This window comes from Nycticebus coucang, chromosome 7 (genome assembly GCF_027406575.1).
Source record: "Nycticebus coucang isolate mNycCou1 chromosome 7, mNycCou1.pri, whole genome shotgun sequence".
NCBI lineage: Eukaryota > Metazoa > Chordata > Mammalia > Primates > Lorisidae > Nycticebus > Nycticebus coucang.
The window spans coordinates 116,073,650-116,100,025 of NC_069786.1; the positions used below are offsets into that span (position 1 = coordinate 116,073,650).

The window sequence follows — 26,376 nt, forward strand, 5'->3', positions numbered from 1 at the left end:
AACTGAGGCAAGAGGATCTCTTGAGCCCAAGAGTTTGAGGTTGGTGTGAGCTGAGGCCAGTGTATTTTACCGAGGGTGACAGACTGATACTCTGTCTCCAAAAAAAATTAAAAAAGAAAAAGAAAGAAAAGAAAAGAAAAAGGTGAAGTTCCTGGAAAACTACTATGTTTTATTTTCTTTCATTTTGTAGGTGTAAGTTTAGCAGACAGATTTAGTCTCAGGATTTGTGGCTTCTTTTTAAGCTTTACCCCACCAAAACCAAAATGTATTTCTTTTCTCCTGTATTTTCAGCAACTTTAAAAACATTATAGCAAATATCAATTTTAAGAATGCTATGAGTATCAATTTTCAAATGCTTTAGATAGTCTAAGATAAAATATTTGAGAATTACATTACTTAACACAACCAATGCTTTTTTTATTTTTCAAAAAGAAATTCATATCATGTGGCTTACTTAATATTTGGACCCTGACTTCTTGTTTTTCCTGGAGTTTCTAATCGTGTTTCTTTTTTCTTATTAATTACAGTCTCAAATTCCAACATTTTTCTTGTAGATTTATCTTTGTCTCATTGACAGCAAGCTGCCATGGATTTAAATGACATAAAGAAGAAGCTGTAGGCTTTCTACCATACCTCACTAATGGGCCTTAAAATGCTGGGCTCCAAACCTTAACATACCTCAGTTTGCTGCATATCCCTTTTTTTCCAGTCATCCTCCAAGGACCTCAATTCCCCCAGTTCCACCAGATAACTCATTGCTCCCAATAGCTCCTTGTGTGCCCATTTTTTCAGTGCTCCTCCCCTATAACTACAGGCTGTCCCAGTGCCTACCTGCTACGCAATGTACTGTGCCCAGCCCACTTATTCTCATGTAGCCATCAGACACCCCCACCATCCCATTTCCTCTCCCAGAAGTGCCTGCCCAGCTGGGCTCTAGTTATTCAGTTTTGGTTGAACCCTGCAGGTGCTGTACAGGGCCAAGTATGGTCCAATGTGGATATCCCGCTTAGGGTCTCAGATACATGTGCACGTGGCCAGTGCCCCGCTGGTGGAGCAAGTGATGCGGCAAGAGGTCAAATACCCAATACGGAATGACATGGAGCTATGGAAGGAGCACCGGGACCTGCAGGGTCTGGCCTATGGACCCTTCACCACGTGAGCTGGGGCCTAAAGGGACCAGGTCAAAAGATGGTGGGCACAGGACAGGCAGTTGGATAATGGGCACAGGGGAATCTCCTTGCATCCTCTGAGCCTGATAGTCTAGAAAGCAGTCGTTGGGATGAGCTGAAGCCCAAGGAGCATTCATTGGCTTTTCCACTAATACATTTTGTGACTTTGGACAAATAGGTAATTTCCCCTTCCTCGGCCTTAGGTCTGTCATCTGTACAATAAGAGGTTTGAAGTATCTCCAAGGTGTCCCTAGTGGCTCTAGCTCTATTATTCTACATTATGGTTGAAAATACATTAACTCAAACCATAATGGAACATATCTGCTTATAGCTGAAAATACACCATTACCATATTGGTTGGGGAGGTGCAATTTAATTTTTTAAAAAATGTTTTAAGTTTTATATTGTATACTTGTGTTGGTGATAATTTTCGTGTATGCTCTTAATACACAGAGATAGATGTAGATGTCAGCCTTAAAGTTATGCCTGAAAAAGTTAAAATTATTTTGACAGTGATAAATTGAAAAGTGAGCTGAATATGTTATTTACTCATGTGCCAATAGAAGTAGGTAATTGATAATCATTGGCAATAAACCCCTCCCAGTGCCATAGGTTGTAACTGGGTATACCACAGCCTTCTTTTGCTATAGTATGTTAACAGAACTCTAAAAACTTTAAATGGCTCCCATGCTTCCCATTTGCTTGACATCTATGTTTTAGTTACTTCTTTTTAATTTTTTATTCATTTGGTTTCTGATTATTATGGGGGGTACGAAGGTTTTGGCTACATGAATTGCTTTTGGACAGTTTGAGCCAAAGTTGTAAGTGTTGCCCGTCACCCAGACAGTGTGCATTATACCTGTCATCCTATCTAGTAGAAGAAGTAGGAGCCATCAGCACTATGATAATAACTGTGTTTATGACATGCCAGGCTTTGGGGCTAGTCTCTTTATATTTATTATTTCATCCTATCCTCACTACAAGCCCCATGAAGTAGACCAGGCATCCTCAAACTTTTTAAACAGGGGGCCAATTGACTGTCCCTCAGACCATTGGAGGGCCAGACTATAGTTTAAAAAAAAAAACTATGAACAAATTCCTATGCACACTGCACATATCTTATTTTGAAGGAAAAAACAAAACGGGAACAAATACAATTCACGCCACTTCATGTGGCCTGCGGGCCGCAGTTTGAGGACACCTGAAGTAGACAGTATTATTATCCCTGTTTTACAGACGAAGAAACTGAGGCCCAGAGAGGTTTTATATCAAATGTCAAGGAAGACACAACTAGCAGATGGTGGAGTAGATCTCTCTGATTCGGGAACTTAAGAATTTACGAACTTGGGCAGCTCCTGTGGCTCAAAGGAGTAGGGCACCAGTCCCATATGCCGGAGGTGGCGGGTTCAAACCCAGCCCTGGCCAAAAACAGTAAAAAAAAAAAAGAACTTACGACCTCGACACTTTTGTTTTTTGTGAAATGGAGTCTCATCCTTGACGTTACTAAAAAGAAAATAGACTATTTGGAGGATTCATTTGACCTGTCTTCCATGCCCATACATTCATTCTTTCTTTTTTTTTTTAATTATTAAATCATAGCTGTATACATTAATGTGAGGGAGGGGAGGGAGGTGGGAGGATGGGAGGAGGGAGGGTGATTAGTGGGATTGCATTCATTCTTTCATTCATGTTTTTCTTTTCTTTTCCTGGTTCCTTCACACGTGGACATATTCAGAACTAAAATAATAATTCTTTTATTCAGAGTTCTGAGAACAGAGTAGAGAATGTTGGCCGGGCACGGTGGCTCACACCTGTAATCCCAGGACTCTGGGAGGCTGAGGTGGATTGCCTGAGCTCAGGTATTGGGCCAGAGCTCTGAGCTCAGCCTGAGCCAGAGCGAGACCCTGTCTCTAAAAATAGCTGGGTGCTGTGGCAGGTACTTGTAGTCCCAGCTACTCAGGAGACTGACGCAGGAGAATTGCTTGAGCCCAAGTCTGAGGTAGCTGTGAGCTATGATGCCATAGCATTCTATTGGAGGCGACAAAGTGAGAGTCTGTCTCAGAAAAAAAAAAAAAAAAGAAAGAAAAGAATAGAGAATGTCCATTCTTTAAGGCCTCTTTAGCTTGACATCTGACCCTGAGAGCAAGATTTCAGTGCAAACATTTCTTTGGGCCAGGCCACCTTTGACTTCACAGTTCAGGTTTAGAATTAGAGCTGAACTTTATATAGACCCCTTTGTGATCTGTATGTGACCCCTATGTGATTAGATATTTCTTTTTTACTCTAAAGCTGATTTCCTGAATATATCATATATGTAGGCTATTTTGCTAACCCATGATAAGTTTGGTGGGGTTTGGGGGGTGTTTGTTTTAACACATATTATATTTTTAAAATCTTATTTTATGAAACATTGTTTCCCCAAGAAATATTTGAACAACCACAGAAATGCTCTTATTTAAATTCTGCAAATCTGGCTCGGCACCTATAGCTCAGTGGCTATGGCGCCAGCCACATACCCCCAAACTGCAGGTCCAAACCCAGCCTGGGCCTGCTAAACAATGACAACTACAACCAAAAAATAGCTGGGCATTGTGGCGGGCGCCTGTAGTCCCAGCTACTTAGGAGGCTAAGGCAAGAGAATCGCTTAAGCCCAAGAGTTTGAGGTTGCTGTGAGCTGTGACACCATGGTACTCTACCCAGGGTGACATAGTGAGGCTCTGTCTCAAAAAAAAAAAAAAAATTACATTCTGCAAATCTAATTTCTCCAGTTGGGAGAGTTTTACTCTCAGAGTAGCACCTACAATCTGAAGTTTCAATAAATGGGTCTATTTTGGTTTTCATTTCTTTTCTTTTTTTTTAGAGACAGAGTCTCACTTTGTCTCCCCCAGTTTCGTGCTGTGGCATCACAGCACACAGCAACCTCAAACTCTTGGGCTTAAGTAATTCTCTTGCCTCAGCCTCCAGAGCAGCTGGGACTACAGGCGCCCGCCACAACACCCAGCTATTTTTTTGTTGCAGTTTGTTCGGGGCTGGGTTTGAACCCCCCACCCTCAGTATATGGGGCCGGCGCCCTACTCACTGAGCCAGAGGCACTTCCCAGGTTTTCATTTCTTTTTCAGCAGCACTTTTAGTTTATCTTTTTGCAGCTTTCCCCCAACATAATAAAGAGAGCTGCTAGGGGCATTGAAGTTTATTTAAATAAAATTTTTTTTTAAACAAAAAAATACCTAGATTCAAGTAGAAGGTAGAGGAAACGTTTTTAAACATTTTTAAAAACGTTTTTATTTTTTTAAATTCTAACTTAAAACATATTGTCAAAATTTCAATAATAGGCTCAGCGCTTGTAACACAGTGGTTATGGTGCCAGCCACATACACTGAGGGTGGCGGGTTTGAACCCAGCCTGGGCCTGCCAAACAACAATGACAAATGCAACAAAAAAATAGCTGGGTGTTGTGGCAGGTGCCTGTAGTCCCAGCTACTTGGGAGGCTGAGGCAAGAGAATTACTTAAACCCAAGAGTTTGAGGTTGCTGTGAGATGTGATGCCATGGCACTCTATGAAGGGCGACATAGTGAGACTCTGTCTCAAAAAAGATATATTTTTTTTCAATAATAAAATATTGCCTCCATTCCCCATTTCTCCCACACCGACCTTACCTAGAGGCATGCAAGTATAATTTGGATCTGTAAGATTTCTTCTCATTCTCTTTGCATGGGACCATATTCTATGTATTGCTCTCCAACTAGCTTTAAAAAGTGCACTCATAGCCAGCTTGCTTCAGAACAGTAATAAGTTTGGGGGACAGCTGAGGGTGGGGGCAGGCCCTGAACATTCAGCCCCTCTATGGGAAGCATGTTCCCACCCATTGAGCATCTCTGCCTAGAAAAGGTGGGTGCCTGACCTTTTACCCAGTGGCTATGGCAAGAGAGCCTGTGGCATCTGCCTGATGAGCCTTGAGTGCCTTTGACCCACTGAGCTAAGCAGAGCACAAAGACCTGGACCTGAGCACCCTAAGAACCAAAACTTGCTCCTCCTTTATTCCTCAGACACAACACAAAGGGACTGAAACCACTGTAACTGTCCCTTATTTCACTTATAGAAGATCCCAGGTTTGTATAAACCTGAGATCATCACAGTCAACATTCATTAAGCATTCTCCACGTGCCAGGCACTGAGCTAAGCACTTTAATGATCCAAAGAGCCCTACTAAGGTAGCCACTCTTATTATCCCATTTTACAAATGGTGAAACAGAGGCACACAGGAGTTAAATCATCTGCCTAAGGTCACTCAGCCAGTAAATGGTCAGACCTGTGATCTGACTTTATTTATTTATTTATTTACTTACTTATTTTTATTAAACCATAGCTGTGTACATTAGTATGATGTGATCTGACCTTAAGCAGTCTGGTTCTAGATGTTCATTTTAACTGCTTCCACTGTGCTGAAGTGAGATTCTCGAGTTTTGTGGTTCTAAGATTCTGTCATTTGAGGTTTTACTGATTCCATAATTCCACATTCTAGAAGTGTGAGATTTCCCTTGACTCTGTGAGAGCCTCGGGGTGGGAAGATCTCATTTAATTGAACCCCCAATAGAAGTTTACACGTGTGTTGCTCCTCTTCTGCAGAGAAGGACAGCATTGGTACAAGCTGCGCCAGGCTCTGAACCAGCGATTGCTGAAGCCAGCTGAGGCTGCGCTCTATACAGATGTTCTCAATGAGGTGGTTGATGACTTTATGGCTCGACTGGGCCAGCTGCGGGCAGAGAGTGCCACAGGGGATCATGTACCAAACATGGCTCAGCTCTTCTACTACTTTGCCTTGGAAGGTACCCTTGCTGGGAGAGGGGCTAGGTGTGGGAATGAGTCAGAGGTGATCCCCCCTCCAAGTCCCCCTGGATTCTGTATGCCCTGACTCTGCCTCCTGTGATGGCCTCTGTGTACTACCCAGCTATTTGCTACATCCTGTTTGAAAAACGTGTGGGCTGCCTGAAGCAATCCATCCCCGAGGACACTGAGGCCTTCGTCAGATCTGTTGGGCTAATGTTCCAGAATTTGGTCTATGCTACCTTCCTCCCCAAGTGGACCCGTCCCCTGCTGCCCTTCTGGAAGCGGTATCTGGATGGTTGGAACATCATCTTCTCCTTTGGTGAGGAGTCCCAGACTGGGGGCCAGGAAAGAAGTATGGGGATGACTCCCAAGTCTGTGCTTCAGCCTTCCCCCAGGACCTTCTCTCTCAGCTAGCAGCTGCTGGAGTGACTATTAGTCCCTGCAGATTTTGACTTTATCCTTTCCTGTTCTCCATTGCCCTCACAGGGAAGAAGCTGATTGATCAGAAACTCAAGGAGGTGAAGGCCCAACTACAGGCAGGGGAGACAGATGGGGCACAGGTGTCTGGCTACCTGCATTTCCTGCTGTCCAGTGGGAATCTCAGCCCTCAAGACGCCCTGGGCAGCCTGCCTGAGCTGCTTATGGCTGGAGTGGACACGGTGTGTGAGGGTGGCAGTGAGGAGACCAGCGGTTCCCTGCTCCCATCCTGAACCGATTCCCTACCATCTTCCTCATGGTGCTGACCTTCATCCCTCCAAGGACCTGCTTATTTTTCTTTTTCTGTAACATAGATGCAGCACTAGCAGGAAAATAGAGGGCTCCTTTAGCCTGGCTGAGGTGGGTAGGGGATGATCCTTTTGTAAAGAGGATTCCTTCACTTCCTCGGGCTGTCTCACTCTCTCTGACAGCTGGCAAGTTTCATTTCACATCTAGTCTAACTCTCTGTTGCTGCAAATTAAGTGGAGAGAGAGTTGGGAGCTCTTCACTAGTACCTTCTTTCTCTGTGGGACCTATTTTTAGCACTTCTGTTCTATTGAGTTTCTCTTTGCTGCAGTCCCTTGCTATTGCTAAGACACTGTCCTCCATCATATTGGTCCCCACCCCACTGTGGATTCATATTTGGCATAGAGGTCCCCATGAACCTTCATACCTTTCCCCACCATAGTTGTGGCAAATTAACTTTCTTCCACATTTTGCACACATCCACTCACACACACACACCCACTACTAGCCTCTTTCCTAAGAATCCCTTCTCACTTTATCCCCCACTCTACTTCCTAGACATCCAACACGCTGACATGGGCCCTGTACCACCTCTCAAAGAACCAAGAGGTCCAGGCAGCCTTGCACAAGGAAGTGGTGGGCGTGGTGCCAGCTGGGCAGGTGCCCCAGCACAAGGACTTTGCCCACATGCCCTTGCTCAAAGCTGTGCTTAAGGAGACTCTGCGGTAGGATGCTGTTCTCAGGAGCACAGGGTCTTTGTGTGGGAGGAATCAGAGATGGGAATGGGGAGTGGGGACTGGTAGGCTGGGGATAGGGACAGGGTGAGATGGGAGAGGTGGGGGAAAGCATGGGCATGCTGCCCTCCTTGCATCCACGCATAGACCCTAGACTCTCTTTTCCCTGCAGCCTCTACCCTGTGGTCCCCACAAACTCCCGGGTCTTCGTGGAAAAGGAAGTTGAAGTTGATGGCTTCTTATTCCCCAAGAATGTGAGTAGGGCTATAGAACCTGAGTGCCCAGAGTACCCTACAGCCCTGAGCTGATGGATTCATGCTGCCCATTCTTTCTCTAATAGACCCAGTTTGTGTTGTGCCACTATGTGGTGTGCCGAGACTCCAACACCTTCTCTGAGCCTGAGAGCTTCCAGCCCCACCGCTGGCTGAGGAATAGCCAGCCTGATAGCCCCAGGACTCAACACCCATTTGGCTCTGTACCCTTTGGCTATGGGGTCCGGGCCTGCCTGGGTCGCAGGATTGCAGAGCTGGAGATGCAGCTACTGCTGGCGAGGGTGAGCTGGGAGAAACTAGAAGGTCAGAGAGGGGTGAGGGAGACCTGGGGAGGAGAGGATAGGAGGCCTAGAGTAGGAGATTGCAGAGGGGCAGTGGATAGGGGACTCTAACACCTGCATGCTCTTGACCTTCCAGCTGATGCAGCACTACCAAGTGGTCCTGGCCCCAGAGACAGGGGAGGTGGAGAGTGTGGCCCGTATCGTCTTGGTTCCCAATAAGAAGGTGGGCTTGTGTTTTCTGCAGAGACAGTGCTGAGCTGGGCCTCTGAGTTCCTGGACCTTGTCTCAGAGGCTCCAGCCCTGGCACAGTAGCCACTGCTGTGTCTCCAATGAAGAGAGAAAGAAAGAGGTTGCCAGACTCAAGAGGATGGAAGAACTCCATGCACTTCCCAGAATCCTGAGCTTTTGCCACTTTTGTCATTTTGAGCACCTCCCTGTGACATAAAATGTCACATCTTTATTGCATTGCTGTCCTTGGGCACAATATGGAATAAAGGAACTTCTATTAATTATAGTATAACTTATTCTTTTTGGCCACTTAGCCTCTGAATCCCTTTATGTGTTTGGGGAAATGTTCTTTCTCTGCTGAATCATGGAGGGAGCTGCCTCCTTCCTTGGAAAATGAGAATACCCTGTGCTTTCCCAGACCTCACAGAGAGGCCTTGGCTTCATGTAGTGCTGGTTGAGGCCTTCCTAGAGGAGGAGCTGCAGAGTGATTCCTGAGCATCCCTCAAACTGCAGTTGGAGATAATAGAAACTACCCTCTTTGGACAGAATATGCTGAAATATGGGCAATGGGGTGCTACAACAACTGTTGGAAGAGCTCTAGACCAGGCTAGAGTTGACCTCTAGCAGGCCCTGACCACCTTGGTGAGCATCACCTTTGCTACAATCAGAAGGATAAGAATGAAGACATTATCATGATAACTACTGGCTCTGGAATGACTTCATGTCAACTAGGTCTGTGCTGGCAAAAAGTAAGAAAAGGATGACCCCCCCATCCTGCCCCTCAATACCCATGATAGCAGGAAGAGCAGGAACCTCTGCCTTGCTTCCATCTTCCAAATCTCTCACATACATCTGGGAGGTGGAACCTAAGCCCCACCTGGAGCACTAGCTGCAAGGGAGTCTGGGCATTGCTGTTGTTAATTTTCTAGTCTCTTTAGGACAGGAAGCCTACTAGAAGGAAAGTGGGTTGCACTGAGATCCAGTGCACCATACCACTCCAGGTGTAAATTTTAGCCAACTCTCATTTAAAAAAAGTAAATTTCACTTTCTTATGCCTATGGGAATCAGAGTTTCAATCCATTTTTTTGTGTGTGACAGTAAGATTCTGTCTCTGGATAGAGAGCTGTGGTGTCATACCTCACAGCCACCTCAAACTCTTGGGCTCAAGCAATTCTCTTGCCTCGACCTGCTGAGGAACTGAGACTAGTATAGGCGCTGGCCATAATGCTGAGCTATTTTTAGTAGCAATGGGATCTGGCTCTTGCTCAGGCTGGTCTTGAACTCCTGAGCTCAGGCAATCCACTCACCTTGGCCTCCTAGAGTGCTAGGATTACAGGTGTGAGCCATAGCACCTGGCCTAACCCATTGTGAAAATTGTGTCACTGCCCTGATTAAAATCCTTCAGTGGCTGCTCTCAGCCTTCAGCCCAAGTTCAAAGTCTTTACCATGGCTTATAAGGTTCACTGCTCTGGCATCCTCTACTATGATGGTAGACACCCTTTCCACAGCTGAGCTTGAGTTCCTTGCATCTCTCTGAGCATATTGTGCCCTTTCCAGCCTCAATACTTGGTATTTCTGTCCCCACACTTGGAACACCCTCTTCCCCTAACTGTCGTGTCATCCAAATAGCTTGTTTAGGATTCAGCTCGAATGTCACTGCCTCTGGAAAGCCCTCCCTGACCTGTCCCAGCAATCCTGAGCACTTCCTCTTGTGTCCTCCCCAACCCCTCCCCCATTACAGAACTGAGCACTCAGCATGTCCACCTTGTGGTAGACACACTGCCTCCCTCTAGGACAGTGGTTCTCAACCTTCCTAATGCCATGGCCCTTTAATACAGTTCCTCTGGGTCACAACCCACAGACTGAGAACCACTGCTCTAGGAGGTGTTTGCTGAATGAGAAGAGACTGGAATAGGAGGGAAACAAGAGGAGAGGACTCAGAACTTTCCACATTGAGAAGAGGAACCTAGAGGGGCAGGGCTCTTGAACCCCCCTGTGCAGTGGATTCACCTGTGAGATCTCCTTATGAAATACAGAGGATGGGGGCTGGGCTCAGAGGTGCCAAGATCTCTGTCACAAAGTCAACCAGAGTGGACTTCTGCCTTCCCCGGTGTTCTGCTCCTTCTAACTAGCTGGGATGAGCTTCTGAAACCCTGGGAACACCTGAGTGCTAGCACTTGAGTGGGGGGAGGTCTGTGTGACCTGACTTGGATTGAGGTTTTGTAGCAAGAGCATGTCAATGCTCATGGTCTGTGGCTCAGTTAATGAACTTGCAGGTTAATCTCACATCAAAATCTATGACGATCTTGTCTATCCACACCATGGAATATTTTATTCATCCATAAAAAAGGAATGAAGTACTGACTGATGCTACCATATGGATGAACCTTGAAAATAATATGCTGAGGTAAAGAAGAGCCCCCCTCCCAAAAGACCTCATATTATATGATTCCATGCACACAAAATGTCCAGAATAGACAAACTTATACAGATAGAAAGTAAATTAATTGCTTAAGGGTAGAGGGAAGGCAAAATGGGGAGTGACTTTTTTTTTTTTTGAGACAGAGCCTCAAGTTTTCGCCCTGGGTAGAGTGCTATGGTGTCAGCTCACAGCAACCTCTAACTACTGGGCTTAAGCAATTCTCTTGCCTCAGCCTCCCAAGTAGCTGGGACTACAGGCGCCCACCACCACACCCAGATATTTTTTTGTTGTAGTTATCGTTGTTTGGCAGGCCCAGGCTGGATTCAAACCTGCTAGCTCTAGTGTATGTGGCTGGCGCCTTAGCCACTTGAGCTACAGGCACCCAGCCAGTGACTTTTTTTTTTTTTTTTTGAGACAGAGTCTCACTCTTGCTCTCGGTAGAGTGCCATGGCATTATCATAGCTCACAGAAACCTCGGTCTCATGGACTGAAGAGATCCTCTTGCCTCAGCCTCCCAAGTAGCTGGGACTACAGGCGCTTGCCACGATGCTAGTTTAAAAAAAAACATTTTATTTTTTTTAGTAGAAATGGGTCCGGCTCTTGTGCAGGCTGGTCTTGAACTCCTGAGCTCAAGCAATCCACCTAACTCAGCCTCCCAGAGTGCTGGGATTACAGGTGTGAGCCATTGTGCCCAGCCAGGTAACCATTAATGGGTAGTCAGGATTTCTTTTGGGAGTGATCAATGTATTCCCGAATTAGATAGTGCCTAACCTTATGAATATCCCAAATATCACCAAACTGTACTTTTTTGAAAGGGTAAATTTTGTGGTATGTACATTATATCTCAAGTGAAAAATAATCCTATGAAGATCAGTTTGGTAAGGTTATTGTAGAGATAGCTACCAATGTAATCAATACATCCAGTTGTCTTTTCTGTTTGTTTGTTTGTTTGTTTGTTTGTTTGTTTGTTGGGGAGACAGAGTCTCATTTTGTCCTCAGTAGAGTGCCTTGGCATCATAGCTCACAGCAACTTCAAACTCTTGGGCTTAAGTGATTCTCTTGCCTCAGCCTCCCAAGTAGCTGAGACTGCAGGCGGCCACCCCAATGCCTGGCTGTTTTTAGTGGTAGGGACTTGCTCTGGCTCAGGCTAGTCCCAAAACCATGAGCTCAGGCAATCCACCCATCTTGGCCTCCCAAGTGCTAGGATTACAGGCGTGAGCCACTGAGCCCAGCCCATCCAGAAGATTCTTAAGGGTCACTGATGCCTCAGAATTCTGAGGCAGCACTGTCCAGCTGCCTTAGGGAGCTGGGCCTTATTTACAGGGCCTAAAACCCAACCACAAATAGGAAATTATAAATCCAAAGGGGAAAGAGCTAACCAGATTGGCAAAGTGAGGGAGTCCTTATGAGTATCAATTAAGGAGCAAGTTATATTTCCTCACACTTGGATGAGATGTAGGCATAGCTTCCAAGGCTCCCCCCAGAAAAGCTTTGCTTTCAGTGACAGAACACAAGATACAAGACCTAACTGTCATTGACACAAATGGGAAATCTTGCTCACAGGAGCTGCTACTGGAAAGCCCATAGATACAGAATTGGAAGAAGACAATCAAAGACTCCTACCCAGGGCAGAGAAAAACAAAATACAGCATGGCCAAGAAATATGCTCTTTATACTCTGTTTTATTTTATTTTTTTAATTTTAGAAGATTTTTATGCCATATACTGTACCTACAAATGCTGTATACTGCATCCACCGTGAGTATACCTGGAAGTCTTGCTAGTCTTGGGAGTCGAAAATGATCTTTTCTCTGTTTATATTCCACCACAATACTTGGACAAAACTTATTTGATGTAGATGGAAAAGTGCAAAAAGGAAGGAAGGAGAGAAAGAGAGAAAGAAAAAAAAAATCGCTAAACTTTATGCTCTTTTTTTTTTTTTTTTGTAGAGACAGAGTCTCACTTTATGGCCCTCGGTAGAGTGCCATGGCCTCACACAGCTCACAGCAACCTCCAACTCCTGGGCTTAAGCGATTCTTTTGCCTCAGCCTCCCAAGTAGCTGGGACTACAGGTGCCCGCCACAACACCCGGCTATTTTTTGGTTGCAGTTTGGCCAGGGCCGGGCTTGAACCCGTCACCCTCGGTATATGGGGCTGGCGCCTTACCGACTGAGCCACAGGCGCCGCCCAACTTTATGCTCTTGATAAAAAAAAAAAAAAAAAGAAAGAAAAGAAAAGAAAATGGGAGGCTGAGGTGGGTGGATCACCTGAGTTCAAGAGTTCGAGACCAGCCTGAGCAAGAGTGAGACCCCATCTCTACTAAAAATAGAAAAAAACTAGCAGGCATTGTGACAGGCACCTGTAGTCTCAGCTACTCAGGAGGCTGGGACAAGAGGATCACTTGAGCCCAAGAGTTTGAGGTTGCTGTGAGCACTCTACCAGGGTGACAGAGTGAGACTACCTTAAAAGAAAAAAAAAAAAAGGAAGAAAAGGAAAAGGTTACTTTTTTTGACAGTGATTCATTCATTTAAACACATAATAACACTAGGAAGGATGTGTCATAGTGTGGGGTCCTTTCCTTCCAGTTTTCTCTCTGGAGGCTGAAGAACATCAGTCCTGATTGAGGGTTGGCGCAAAGTCTATCAGTGCCCAGTGATGGGGCACACTCCCAGGGTCTGAGAGTCTCAGGGCTCCTGAGAGTCACAGCAAAGGGATGTCACTGTGAGACCCCTGATAGCCCCTTATCTCCTCTACAGGGAAAGAAGAAGAAAAATAGATTTAGAATCATTGATTTAGCACAGCAGATACTCCCCTTTTTATTTTTCTTTCTTTCTTTTTTTTTATTTTTTTTGAGACAGAGTCTCACTTTGATATCCTTTGTAGAGTGCCCTGGCATCACAGGTCACAACAACCTCAAACTCTTGGGCTCGAGCGATCCTCTTGCCTCAGCCTCCTGAGTAGCTGGGACTACAGGTGCCCACCACCTGGCTGTCTACACACTCATGGTCTATGGAAGTTTCAGCTCTGAATGCATTTTGTCCTGGTAATAGTAATCTATTTCCAGGTCATTATTTATGACTCTAGTTTTAATATGTGTGCCAAATGAAAACTTTAACAATTGCTATCATGGAAGAGACATACATGACATTATACTGAATATTTCTGGATTTAAGGATATTTGGGAGGGGAGTGTGAATGGTCACGGATTCTGGTATCTTCGATACTGTTCTGCTACTCTTAGGCAGAACTTGTTGCAGACCTTAGTCATGATTAAATAATAGACAAACCCACTAATGTGATGAATGACTTTACTGGGAGAATGAGGATCTGCATTTCTCAGCACAGTTACATGCTTATCATGTGTTATCAGTCATGTCTCTAGCTTTTTTTTTTTTTTTTTTTTTTGCAGCTTTTGGCCGGGGCTGGGTTTGAACCTACCACCGCTGGCATATGGGGCTGGCGCCCTACTCCTTTGATCCACAGGTGCCACCTAATGTCTCTAGCTTTTATAGAAAATCAATACAGTTGCCCAGGTCCCGACCCAAATCTGGAAATTAGCATCTCTAGGAATGGGACCCTGGACTCTGCACTTTACAAAGCTTCCCTGGTGAGCCTGACGCACATCCAGGGCTGAGAACTACAGAGAGGGCTGTGAGAAGAGAGACAAGAAGGCAAAGGATGCCACGGAAGTTTGAGGAGGGGCAAAGTCAGAAAAAGGGGACAGCAAGACGGGCGTACACAGGACCCTTCTAGTATTCTGAGCTAGAGTGGAGGCAGTCGCTGCCCCTGTGGCAGTTCTGTGCCCCTTGTCCAGCTACCATGATGGTGAAAGGGCTAGGCCAGGGGCTGAGGGCCAAGCTGTGACCAGAGGAGGATCTGAGGCAGTGAGGGTGGGATGGTCTCTCACAGAAGAACCCAAGGGGGAGAGCTGCCAGGTCCTCAGGATGATGCCCAGACGGGTAGGGACATACCTGCTCTCAGGAAGACCCAAGGGGAACAAGAGTGCCTTTCTCAGGCTGCTGGCCCTGAGCCTTTGCTGCTATGGCTATAAGTCTTTCTCATGCAGAGCCACCCAGAGGCACAGCCTTAAAGGACTGACCTGTTACACTTGCCCAGAACTGGCTGTGGCCAGAGTCACCTGCCCTAGACTCCCCAAGGGCACTGTCACTAAAGAGATTCTCCCTAGAACCCGTGATCACCCCTCTCCCATCTTCTGTCTTGGGCTCAAGACATGGACCTTCCTGGGTAGGGCCAGAGCTGAAACAACACTGACCCTCAGGTTTTGGTAAAATGTCTAGTGAGAAAATACCTTCATTTACTGCCTGACCCATCAAGTACAAAAGTCTCTATGGAGTAAAGGTATGGGGTCACATTTTAGAGACCTCCCTCTTCCCTCACATTCAGATAGACACGCCATGCTCGTTGCCACAGAAAAGAATGTGCCAGCAGAAGCGAATGTTGGTTTTAGGATTTCAAAAGCCTCATCCTCAGGGTGGGTGGCAAGAACTCAGGACATATACAGTGGGTTTGGAAGAGTATATAATGGGGCAGTGGTTCTCAACCTTCCTAATGCCACAACCCTTTAATACAGTTCCTCGTGTTGTGGTGACCCCCAACTATAAAATTATTTTTGTTGCTACTTCATAACTGTAATTTTGCTACTGTTATGAATGGTAATATAAATAGCTGATATGCAGGATGTATTTAGGCGACCCTGTGAAAGGGTCATTCAACCCCCAAAGGGGTCATGACCCACTGGTTGAGAACTGCTGGGTTAGAGACTAAAGGCCCCCTCTTTTCCTCCTGGCAAACATTCCATAAGCTGGTGAGGGCTTGGGGACAGAGACTATAGGCATTTCTGGGGCCCTTGAGAAAATGAACTAGAGAGGGGGACTGAGTCTGAAGAGAGAGGGGAGTATGACAAAACCCCAAAAAGGTTTGGCGGTTATAGAAGCACCCTGGCCCCCATGTTTCCTGGATAGAGCTGAGGAAAACAGCAAGCTGCAGGGTAGAACAGGCCACTGGAACCCTATGTAGCCTCCTGAAGGCCAGAAAGGTGCAGGGCTAGGAGCTAAAATGTTCTGCATGTCCCAAGCATGGGCAGGCCTGAAGAGGCTTTGTGGGAATGAAGGAGAACAACCAGCTGATGACCAGATGGGGACTTGGATGTTTTAGCAGGTGCTGGCTTAAATGGATAATGATGGCTGGGGAACAAAGTCTTATACTACTTAAAGTCTCCCCCACCCCCCACTAAGCTTACCCCAAGTGAAAGGTCAGGGGGAATGGCTGGGTGCGGTGGCTCACACCTGTAATCCTGGCAGTCTGTGAAGCCAAGTCAGGTAGATAGCTTGAGTTCACAGGTTTGAAACCAGCCTGAGCAAAAAGTGAGACCCTGTCTCTACTAAAAATAGAAAAAAAAACTGAGGCAAGAGGATAGCTTGAGCCTAAGAGTTGGAGGTTGCTGTGAGCTATGACGCATGGCACTCTACCCAGGGTGACAGCTTAAGACTGTCTCAAAAAAAAAAAAAAAATGTCAGGGGGAGACCCCAAAGTGACCAATATTCAATTCTATCACCTGGTAAAATGGGGTTCCTAATAGAAATTCCATTCAGTGTCAGAAGAAATAAAGTTATGTTTCTTCCAGATTGGAGTTTGTAGACTGAGTTGTACCTACTACATAAGTATTAATTAATTACTGTTTTCTTTATGGTTTCATTGTAAATAAAAGATAAAAAAAGAAATTTTAGTAGAGTAATACTCTATGCACAAAACACATGCCATTTGCAGCTTTTGCCAAATTTCCTTCATGCCTTTGAATTCAGAAAGCACAGGGATCTTGGCTCAAGTTCAGGTTAAATGACCGTAGCTTTTTTTTTTTTTTTAGTGAAATCTATAAAATCCAAGTTCATAGATTGTTCTTTTGGTTTCATAGAAGGCTGTCCATCACTGGGGACTGAGGACATGATGCACTGATGAATGCTAATGAGTTCTCTGTGTAAGAAAAGAAAGAGGACCCCACTCTAACAGGTAGTTCTGCAAATAACTTCTGCTCCATGGTGACCCCAGCAGTGCTGAAAGGATAATGCCAGGACAGCAGGAGGACAGTGGCAAAGCTGTGGGGACCACTAAGGTTTCCCATAACTCAAGAACAGCTGGAACTCCCAGGAAGGTAGTGGCTCAAGCGCTATGCAGTCCAGAAGCTGGGAATCCAGAAGCCAGGAACTTGGAACCTGACTAGCCTGAGGGCTGTGAGCTCCCTTCCCCACTGGGATCAGTCTTGACTCAGGTGGGGTAAAGGGGTGTGTGTGGGCACAGGCACACGGGTAATCCCAGTGCCTCCAGTGTAGAGACTTTCAGGCTGTTCTCCTTAATGTTGTCATCACGCAGTGCACTGGCAAACCCAAGGGCTTCTGGGAGCATGGGCATGGCAGGGGCAGTTAGGGAGGGCTGGAGAAGTCTGTGAGGAAAAGAGAAGCGAAGACAGTGATCAAACACAGAGGGGAAGTTGCCTTTCCAGGAGGGAGTCTTACCATCCACTGCCAAGTAAGTGGAACTTGTGTCCCACCCTTCTTCAAGGTCCTAGCAAACATGCTACCAGGAACAAGCCTGAGATCATATCAAATTTACTGAGATGAGCACTTAGGTGCAAGCTCCTTCCTTTAAACCTTAGTTCTTCCTAAGGATGGAAATACCATTCCACAAGGTTTATATAGCTTGCTTCCTTCTAATGGCATTCCCAACAGGTGAGAATTGATTGTGAGGGAACAGATAAATCTTCCCAAATGGTCTGAAGTCACACTGCCACCCTAGCCTCTAGGCCAGGCTTTGTCCACTCCTCCTAGGAGGGCTTCTGTCATCTCAGCTCAGAGTGGGACAAAGTGATGGCTTATGAGTCCTTATACTTGTTTTCTTGGGATTGCTCCACTATGAGCTGGGTCATTTCCATTCTTGGGGTGTTCCAATGTAAGATCTAGGAACCTGGGAAGATTGAGGGGCCGATGACATTAGTGCAGGCCAGAACCTACCTGAACCAGACCTGAACCGGCAGAGGGGTAAGGGAAAGATGAAGGCCAGCCCCCAGTTCCCTTCACTGGCTTCATTGGCTTCCGAGTGTGGAGGTGGCCTGGGAGCGAGGACCAGAACATTCTCAGGCACTGAGGGCATCGATTCCAGCAGGGCTGAGCACAATCGCCTGAAGGATGTCGGAGAGGGAGACCACGCCCAGGAGATGCTGAGTCTCGTCCACTAGCACCAGCCGGTGTACCTGTGGGTCCCCAGTGCTCAGTGAGGGGGCAGAGGCAGCTAATGAGATTGGTATCAAGAATCAGGGAAACAACCTGACATAGTGGGGAGAAGAAGAGTGTCTCCTAGGAACCAACTGTGACCATAGTTGGCTGTGGCCATTGACATGGGGACTGATGGATAGCACCAGGTACAGACAAGACCAGTGTGGACACCAGGAGCTGGTCATGAAGTTGGCCAGGTGTCTGATATTTAGGGATGGCTGGAGCCTTGCAGAAGGACTGAGCCATATGTTCTGGGGGCATGGAGGGCCCTGGGTACCTGCTCCCGCACAATCCTGTCGATCACTTCCCCCAAGCTGTCATGGGGCTGGCAGGAAAGGACTCCCTCCAGACACACTGTCCTCTGTCTCAGGGCTTCTCCCACACTCATGTCTAGGTGGTTATAGGTTTTCTGTGCAGCCAGGTGCTAGGAGAGGGAGAAAAATATGACTCTCAGTCACTCCCTCGCCCACACTCCAACCCCACAGATATCACCCCTACATACTTGTGAAGGTCCCCCTTGATCCACGGATTACCCCCCCACTAGTCCCTATATCCTCAGCCTCCCTGCAGCACCCCCAGGTCTCTGCAGACACTTACAATCACATCAAAGCGGGAGTAGAGGCCCACGACCTGACCTGCAGAGGTGGCGGGTGGGTGGCAGGGAGAGACAGGGAAGAGGGTCAGATCAGAACCAGGATGCTATGCAGTGGGCCTGGGCTGTGGGCTTTATAATAAAGCATGAGGCTGCCACTACCAGAACCCAAGTATCAAACTTAGCATCACAGAGAGGAGACAACCTCACACCATGCCTCCTGAGGAGACGCAGTATGTGTAACATGGCATCACCTATGAAATATCCTAGTCTCAAATGCATAGCCTGAATCTTGTCAAGCCTTCAGATCTAATTTCCAGTTTACAGGAAACACAGGAATGGAGGAACAAGGTCAAGGCCAACATTAGAAAGCAAACAGAGAAATCTGGAAGTAGAGAATCCTATAGGACAACTCATCCAGGCTTTCAAGTCACTGAAGTTATGAAAATTAGAGGGGAGAAGAACTGTTCTGGATTTAAAGAGGCTTAAGGAACAAAAGACATGAATACAAAATATAGACTTCAATTGCATCCTATTTAGGGCAAATCAATGTTAAAATTTATATATTCTTGAGGAAATTAGAAATGAGACTAAAGATTATATTATGCAATATTTATATGCTATTGTTTTGTTAGGTGGCGTGCAAAAAAGGTTAATTTTAAGAGAGGCATGGAGAGGCTAAGTAACTGGTCCAAGTTTCAGAGCAGGCAAAGCCCTCTAACCCCCACCTCTCCCTGGGCCCCCAGCGTATGCTACACAGACCCCTGCCCTCCCCCATGTCCTCCCCATGAAGCCCTTCCTCGCCCCAGTCCACCAGAGCCTCTCATCCTGGGTGCAGATACCACATTCATTGACCACAGGCAGCGCAGACACACGCCGGTCCACAAAGATGTCCAGTGCTGTCAGGATGGGAGCTGTCTCCAGTACCACTGCCAAGTCTCGGAATGTGCCAATGCCCAAATCTTGGATAGTGCGGTAGAGGAAAGAGGGCCGGGGCAGCAGGGAACCCTGGTTGGGATCGGGATGAGTAGAGATCAGGGGCCCAGCAGCCCCGAGAAGACTGCTAGCTCCTCCCTCCCCATTCTTAGGGTTGACAATTTCTCAGCCCCTCTGGTCACCTTCCCTTCCTCCCACTGGGGCCCAGGCTCACAAAAATGTGCAGGAACTTGAGCAGCCGCTTGTGTGTGAGGATGTGAAGTACATCGCCTGAGACTGGGTCCAGGACAGGCAGGCGATGGATCCGGTTCTTGATGAGAGTATAGACAGCTTCAAACAGGCTGTGGAGGTGGGAACACTGAACCTGGGGGCAGCCTGGGGAGAGACCCCTGCCATCCCGTTCCCCTAAAAAGGAGGACAAGGCACCAAGATTGCCTTGCCTGAGAGTTGTGTGGGGTGAGGAGGCAAGTTCAATGCTGAGTGGGACTAGGGAAGGGGACAGTGGGAGGAAGAGGCCCAGGTATGTGTGTTGGGGGTGCTTACCTGTCACTGGGAGATATGGAGACCAGAGGCTTGAAGCAGCCTTGCAGGTAAATTTCTGCAGAAAAACCAGAGCTGGTCAGGCCAAGAGAACTGGCCACCTTGCCTCACCCTACACCTCTCCCCTCAGGCACTCAGAGGCTCCCTATTCCTCCCCACTTGTTCCATCCAAGAAGCCCCCATTGCCCATCCTCTACTTCAGGCCCTTAGCCCACCCTTACCCACTCAGCCCCTTTCTGGTACCCTTTCCCCACTCACCCCGCCAGGTCTCGATCTTATGTTCTTCAATTTCATAGATCTGGACCTAGGGACATAGACAGGACTCTAGGAGTTACACGTGGGTCCCTCAGGCACCAAGCTCCATGAAGACTCTCCTCTGCCCCAGCCCATCTGGGCACCCATAGGCCTCCCAGCCCTCTCCTCACCAGCGGGGACCTATAGTAGCGATGCAGCACCAAGATGAAGTCTGTGATGGTCAGCATCCCTGCGGGGTTGGGAGAAAGGTCAGCCCAAGGCAGGGATCAGACTCCTTCCCCACCCTGCCAGTGTGCTTGCACTGAGACAGCAGAGACTGTGGGATGAGGATGCTGGAGCAGCCCCTCCCATGCCTGAGAAATGGGGTTCTCCCTTGTGCTCCCCGCCAATTTCTCTCTCTCTCTCTCTTTTTTTTTTTTTTTGAGACAGAGTCTCACTTTGTTGTCCTTGGCAGAGTGCTGTGGCGTCATAGCTTACAACAACCTCAAACTCTTGGGCTCAAGAGATTCTCTTGCCTCAGCCTCCCAAGTAGCTGGGACTACAGGTGCCTGCCACAGGGATGGGCTATTTTTAGAGATGAGGTCTCCCTCTGACTTGGGCTGGTCACAAATTTGTGAGTTCACCATAGCCTCGCAGAGTGTTTTTTGTTTGTTTGTTTGTTTTGAGACAGAGTCTTACTCTGTCCCCCTGGATAGAGTGCCTTGGTGTCATAGCTCACAGCAACCTCAAACTCTTGGGGTTGAGTGATCCTCTTGCCTCAGCCTCCCAAGTAGCTGGGACTACAGGAGCCCACCACAACACCCAGCTGGTTTTTTTATTAGTAGAGATGGAGTCTCACTCTTGCTCAGGCTGGTCTCTGACTTTTTTTTGCAGTTTTTGGCTGGGGAGGGTTTGAACCGACCACCTCTGGTATATGGGGCCAGCGCCCTACTCCTTTGAGCTACAGGTGCCACCCTGGTCTCTGACTTCTGAGCTCAAGCAATCCACCCACCTCACCCTCCCAGAGTGCTGGGATTACAGGCATCAGCCATCGTACCTAGCCTCTTCAATTTCTCTTTTCCCCTTTCCTCTTCCTATTCCTTTTATTTCTTTTTCTTCCTTCCTCATTTGCTACCTGGCACCTATGACATGGAGCTATAAGGTAGTAGAGCTAGAAAGGGTCAACTGGCCATAACCATTCCACAGGTAGGGATTTTGAGCCCCACATCTCACAGTTGGCTGCCATGAGACTCATGAGTGGACTTGCCCCTACACTGCCCTTGGCTTGGCTCAACCTGAGGGTCCCTCAAGCTTGTGGTATGTCAGAGTTCAGCCTCAGAACCACCATACAAGGTCCCTCCTTCCCATTCTCCACTCTCTGTAGCCTCTCCAGCCCCTTCTCACCCACAAAGCTCTGCTTCTCGCTGTTCCACAGAGGTGCTGCCCGCACACCATTGGCCACCATGGCAAAGAAGGCCTTCTTGATCTGAGGAGCAAAGGAGAACAGTCAAGGGCAAGTCCCAAGGGGTCTGTACCTTGCTTTCCTACTGTCCCTCGGGGGCAGTCGTCCACCTACCATCCCCTCTGCTGTCCCAACCAGGGTCCTTTTGTGGGACCTTCTCCTGGTCCTCCTCCACACGAGCTTGCCTTCCTCATGTCATGGCACACAGCAGACTTGATCATTGTTGGGCACATTTGCTACATAAATAAGGGTGCTTGTGGCCAGAGGCACTGAAGAGACCCTCACCAGGTCCACCAGGGTGTGAAAAGCTCTGCCTTTGTGTTTCCACTTGGAAGTCATGTGTAAATGGACAAATAGAGTTGTTGCTAATCTATGTACTAGAGGTATAATTATTTATATAACATTTGCATAGTTATATAATTCACGTATTTTTTCTCTAAATAAAATTTCTATTGACTCGTTTAGAGCCTCATCCTTAAAAGTACTATCTGTACGTGCTGGTTATATTTTTCTAACACACATTAAATACATTTGAGCTATTGAAATAAATGTATTTGTTCATGAACCACTGGAATCTAATTGTGTACTGTGGAAGATACATATCCTTTGGGAAACACTGCTCTACATAATGGCAATAAGAATAGAATCATAGCCATTTTGTAGCTTAGCCCTAGTGGAAGAGCAGGTACCAAAGTCTGTCCTATTTTTCCGTTATCAAAAGAGTCCCCCACTCTTTGTTCCAAGCAACTCTGCAACCTCTTAACACATACTTCATACTCTGTAAAACATCCCCACCTTATACTGAGTTGTCCCAAGAATCCTCTGAACCGTGTAGGATGATTCTAGTCTTTGAGATGAGAGAAGGAAAGTGACTGACCTGAGGGCCTACAGATACCAAATAGCAGAGCTTAAGCTCTCCCTCCCACCACTGGTCTCCACATGCTAAGAAGGAGTCCTGGAAGGAGATTTGTAGAGGGACACAGCCTTGCAGAACATCTCAGAAGGTATGATTTATGGCTACAGCACTGTGTGCGGGTGGACACTGAGTTCAGGTGGGGCAGCAGCGTGGCCTCACCTCTAGCGTGGTGTCAAAGATGACCAGCTTGGAGCTGGTTGCCATGGCATCGTAGCAGTTGTGCTCCTGCATGAAGCGCATGTAGACTTGGGCCCCGGGCTTCTGCAGCTCGTCATCCCAGCCCAGCTTGGGTAATGGGGCCTGTGGCGATGGGCATGGAGCAGGCTTCTCTTCCACCAGGCCTTCTAACTCACACCCCCAGGTCTCTGTGGCTGAGAACTCTGTGGCCAGCTCCGCATCATCTGTGCTGGAACCCACCACTGAGGCTGAACAGTCTGGAGGGAGGAAGTCCCCTGTTGGTGAAATGCCCACTCCAGCCAAGACAGCAACTTGGGCCAAGGGTGTGGCCTTGGGGAATGTGGCTTCCAGCCCAGAGGATTCAGCAGCTGGGCTGGCCTGAGGACCTGCTAGGAGGAGGAGGGGAAAGGACAGTAACTCCATCTTCCAAATCATTTTTTCATTTACCATCTCAGTTAATCACACAATAGCCTTGGGAAGCCTGGATTCTATGGCCCCATTTTGCAGGTTAGAAGCCACGGTCTCAGAGAATCATTTCAGACTGTGGTTCTGTCCTGTCTTTCTGAGTTGGCTAAGCTGGGCCTCTGGTTCTGCAGTGCAGTGGGGGAGACTGAGGCCCTACGATGAAGTTGGGTCCAACTCTGTAATTTGGAGCGGGCTAAGGCAGAGCCTGGCCCCAAGCTCTGGGACTTCCCATTGCCCTGGCCCTCAGCTCCCCAGAACTGGCCTTGAACTCACCTTCTAGACCCAGCGGCTCCCCTTCCTCCACGGCCTCCTGCCTCATCCATCTGGAGGCCTTGACCCTCCGTTTCCCATGGATTCTTTCTGAGCTAGTGATCACAGCTGGTGGTGGCCATGAGGTGCTGTCCTCTTGCTCTAAGAAGCTCATCTCTGGAAAGGGGAATGGGGCCTATTTGGTTAATAGGGAGTAATACAACAAAATTAATTACAATGTTATTAATGATAATATTTCATATTTGCAGTAGGCTTTTCTCCAACATATTTCTCAAAACTCATAGCAGCCTCCTAAGGGAGGCATTGTTATAATCCCCATTTCATTAGGGAGGGACCAGACATGCAGAGAGGTTAAGCAATTTATGTCAGACTCCAGACTCTCCCTTCTTTCTGAAAAGAGGGGAAAAGGAGGTAAAGGAAAAAGAGGAAGAAGAAACAGTGAGGAAGAAAGCAAGTAAAGGAGAGAACGACAAAGCCAGGCTGGGAGGGCTTGAGGGTCTCAGAAAAGCGGGGCACCAAGGAAGTGGAAGAAGAGACTAGGCTACAGGGAGAGGCAGTCTACCTACCTTGATGCTCAGGCCCCCCGAGGCTGCTCCAGGAGGGGGTCTGTGGGGATAAGAATGTCTAAAAAGGTGGGTGCTTTATGTTTCCAAACCCAGGGCCCCCCACCGTCTCACTGCACCCCCCCATATCCACACACACACACACTCAGACACACGCAACAGAAACACCATATCCAACCTCTCCAGACACACACGGAACTGTACACACTCACAACATATATACGCAGATACCCACATGTGCACATTCACAGAGATACACGCGCATACACCCAGATTTGCCCTGTGTGCTCTCAATCCTCCGGCCTCAGCTGCCCCAGCTCTGGCCCCCTGGGGACCCCCGTACCCTGTCCAGTGTATGCTCTAGGTTCGGCTCCATGTGGCCAGCCCCAGCCCAATGGAGAGCAAGTGTGCAACACTGTGGCTGGGCAGCACTATTCTGGGCCTGGCCCCTGGCGCCCTGCCTGGCCCAGATCGGTTTCTCTCTGATTGGGTGTCAGGCAGCAGGAGGGAGAGGCTGCCTGAGCAGCTGCACCAGCCCAGCAGCCTGGGGGCTGGCGGCCTCAGAATCTCGATGCCTGGTCCTCGGCTGTATCCTGGGTCTCTGAGGACAAGCTAGAAGGGTCCTGTGGTGGTGGAAGGTGGCTTTGAGCATTGTGGGGACATGGGAGCCAGGAGGAGTTGGGCTATGAGAGTGCCAGGCTTCCTACTCCGAGGGGCCTCTCTCATCTTTGTTGGATGCCAAAGGAAGGAAAATGAAGGGCAGTGGAGATTTCAGCTTAACTTGCTTCCTTGTTCGAATTTCAGCAGAAGGCGGTGCTGGAATTAGAAAGGACAAGTTGCAGCCAGCTTAGAGGCTAGAATAAGACAAGTGGTTTGTGGGTAGTCCTGGAAAGCAGCCAGTGTATGTCCAGATGCCACATTTGAGTCCCAGGAGCCCATCCCTCTCAGGTGAAAGTGGTGGAGTGGGTAGTTATGGCAGATAGGGGCCGTGAGTATCACCTTAAAGGTGGGATTGCTGAGGGCCTGCACTTGTTCGCAGGGGGAGAGACATCTGTTTCTACCTATGCTTGGGAGATATGTTGGGGTGCATAGGAGCCCCAGCCTCCCACCCCTCTGTGTATCCTGTGCCTACCTTCCCTGTTGCCAATGGGATCCCAGCCTGGCTCTGCTGGCTGCCCACCCCCTTCCTTGGCATTCCTGGGGCCTGAGTCAATGTCCAAATCAGAAATGCTGCCCCAGCTGCCCCAGCTGCCCCACCCTGTGCTTCCCTCCCCTTCGTGCAGGCTCTTTCATCCCAGCCCCTGGCCCTGGAGTGGACACTCAATAATGAACAGCTAGATTTCTTGCAGAATTTATTGAACACATTTTCCATCCAGCCCTAAAGTGCCTACACTGCCTATGGGGGGAACGGAGGAGAGACAGTGGCCCCAGCAAAGGCTGCACCTGTGGTACCCAGCCTTTCTCCACTACATCCTACTCCCTAGACAGTGGGAGCTGGCTCAGCAGACAGAATAAGAGAGTTCCCTTCATAGCCAAGCATATTTTTTCATTTGGTCTTAAGATAGCCACAACCAGTTTGAGAGAGTGGAGAATAGGAAGAACACCAAGTTCAGAGTGTGCAAGCATAAAAATAAGGTCTATGTGAGACCATTGGCTGTGGTTACACATGGAACCAATCAGAAGTCTTCTATGGTTTTGAGCATGCTGTATGGCAAAGAAGCCACAAACTGGATCAGCAAAGCCTGGTTTGACACCCTTCTCCTCTGACATTATGCCCAGACCCCCAAAATCTACACCAATGGGAAGAGGGTTGCTAAGGCTATCAGGTCTGCAAGAAGCATGCTCCAGCCAGTGAGGCCACAGAGGATACTGGAGAAGGAATAACTTCCCAGGAGACAAAGTCAGAGTCCACATAGAAGGGGATATCTTCCCAGAAAGTAGAACCAAGAGCAGCCAGATGTGCTGACCAAGAACTTATTCCACTGCTAGGAAAGGGCTTAGCCACTCCTGCCCATCTGGATTTAGTCATTGCTAAAATCCAGTGACTGCTGGGTGTTTGCCATTCTGGTGTGAGTGGCTTTTTAAAAAATTTTTTTATTAAATCATAGCTGTGTACATTAATGCAATCGTGGGGTACAATGTGCTGGTTTTATATATAATTTGAAATATTTTCATCTAACTGGTTAACATAACCTTCATGGTATTTTCTTAGTTATTAAGATATTTATATTCTACAGCAAGTGGATGTTTTAATTGAGTCTATCCTGTTCATCCTCCAC

The 26,376-nt window shown here is 47.6% G+C and overlaps 2 protein-coding genes across 6 annotated transcripts in view; one reads left to right on the top strand and one right to left on the bottom strand.

Annotated features, from left to right (window-relative positions):
- LOC128590623 (sterol 26-hydroxylase, mitochondrial) overlaps window positions 1-8,521 on the top strand; it is a 46,052-nt gene extending 37,531 nt beyond the window's left edge. For both annotated transcript variants that reach the window (XM_053597993.1, XM_053597994.1), the window contains exons 2-9: window positions 965-1,155; window positions 5,797-5,996; window positions 6,119-6,316; window positions 6,484-6,656; window positions 7,279-7,445; window positions 7,627-7,708; window positions 7,795-8,007; window positions 8,144-8,521. In XM_053597993.1, coding sequence (XP_053453968.1) covers window positions 965-1,155; window positions 5,797-5,996; window positions 6,119-6,316; window positions 6,484-6,656; window positions 7,279-7,445; window positions 7,627-7,708; window positions 7,795-8,007; window positions 8,144-8,263 — 1,344 coding nt within the window. In that variant the 3' untranslated portion in view covers window positions 8,264-8,521. The remainder of the gene's footprint in view (window positions 1-964; window positions 1,156-5,796; window positions 5,997-6,118; window positions 6,317-6,483; window positions 6,657-7,278; window positions 7,446-7,626; window positions 7,709-7,794; window positions 8,008-8,143) is intronic.
- Window positions 8,522-12,934: 4,413 nt separating this feature from the next.
- PRKAG3 (protein kinase AMP-activated non-catalytic subunit gamma 3) lies at window positions 12,935-24,669 on the bottom strand. 4 transcript variants are annotated; one of them, XM_053597997.1, is made up of 14 exons: window positions 24,441-24,669; window positions 24,101-24,140; window positions 23,538-23,690; window positions 22,782-23,188; window positions 21,649-21,730; window positions 20,436-20,494; window positions 20,269-20,314; window positions 20,014-20,068; window positions 19,685-19,811; window positions 19,377-19,542; window positions 18,540-18,577; window positions 18,220-18,366; window positions 17,682-17,920; window positions 12,935-17,113 (listed from the first exon to the last, which is right to left on the bottom strand). In XM_053597997.1, the coding sequence occupies exons 1-13, from the start codon at window positions 24,471-24,473 to the stop codon at window positions 17,804-17,806; spliced, it is 1,470 nt and encodes a 489-aa protein (XP_053453972.1). In that variant the 5' UTR covers window positions 24,474-24,669; the 3' UTR covers window positions 12,935-17,113; window positions 17,682-17,803. The 4 variants fall into 4 exon arrangements, with proteins under 4 accessions (XP_053453972.1, XP_053453973.1, XP_053453971.1 ...); XM_053597998.1 differs by having other exon boundaries at window positions 17,682-17,848; window positions 24,101-24,158; XM_053597996.1 differs by having other exon boundaries at window positions 24,101-24,158.
- Between the last annotated feature and the right edge of the window lie 1,707 nt (window positions 24,670-26,376).

Excerpts from the sequence above, each read along its gene's own strand:
- PRKAG3 (XM_053597996.1), bottom strand. The coding sequence starts at position 24,473 with ATGGAGCCGAACCTAGAGCATACACTGGACAGG. Across the intron at positions 23,189-23,537 it reads GGAGCCGCTGGGTCTAGAAG|CAGGTCCTCAGGCCAGCCCA; the intron begins GTGAGTTCAAGG and ends TCCTCCTCCTAG. Across the intron at positions 19,543-19,684 it reads TCAAGTTCCTGCACATTTTT|GGTTCCCTGCTGCCCCGGCC; the intron begins GTGAGCCTGGGC and ends GATCCCAACCAG.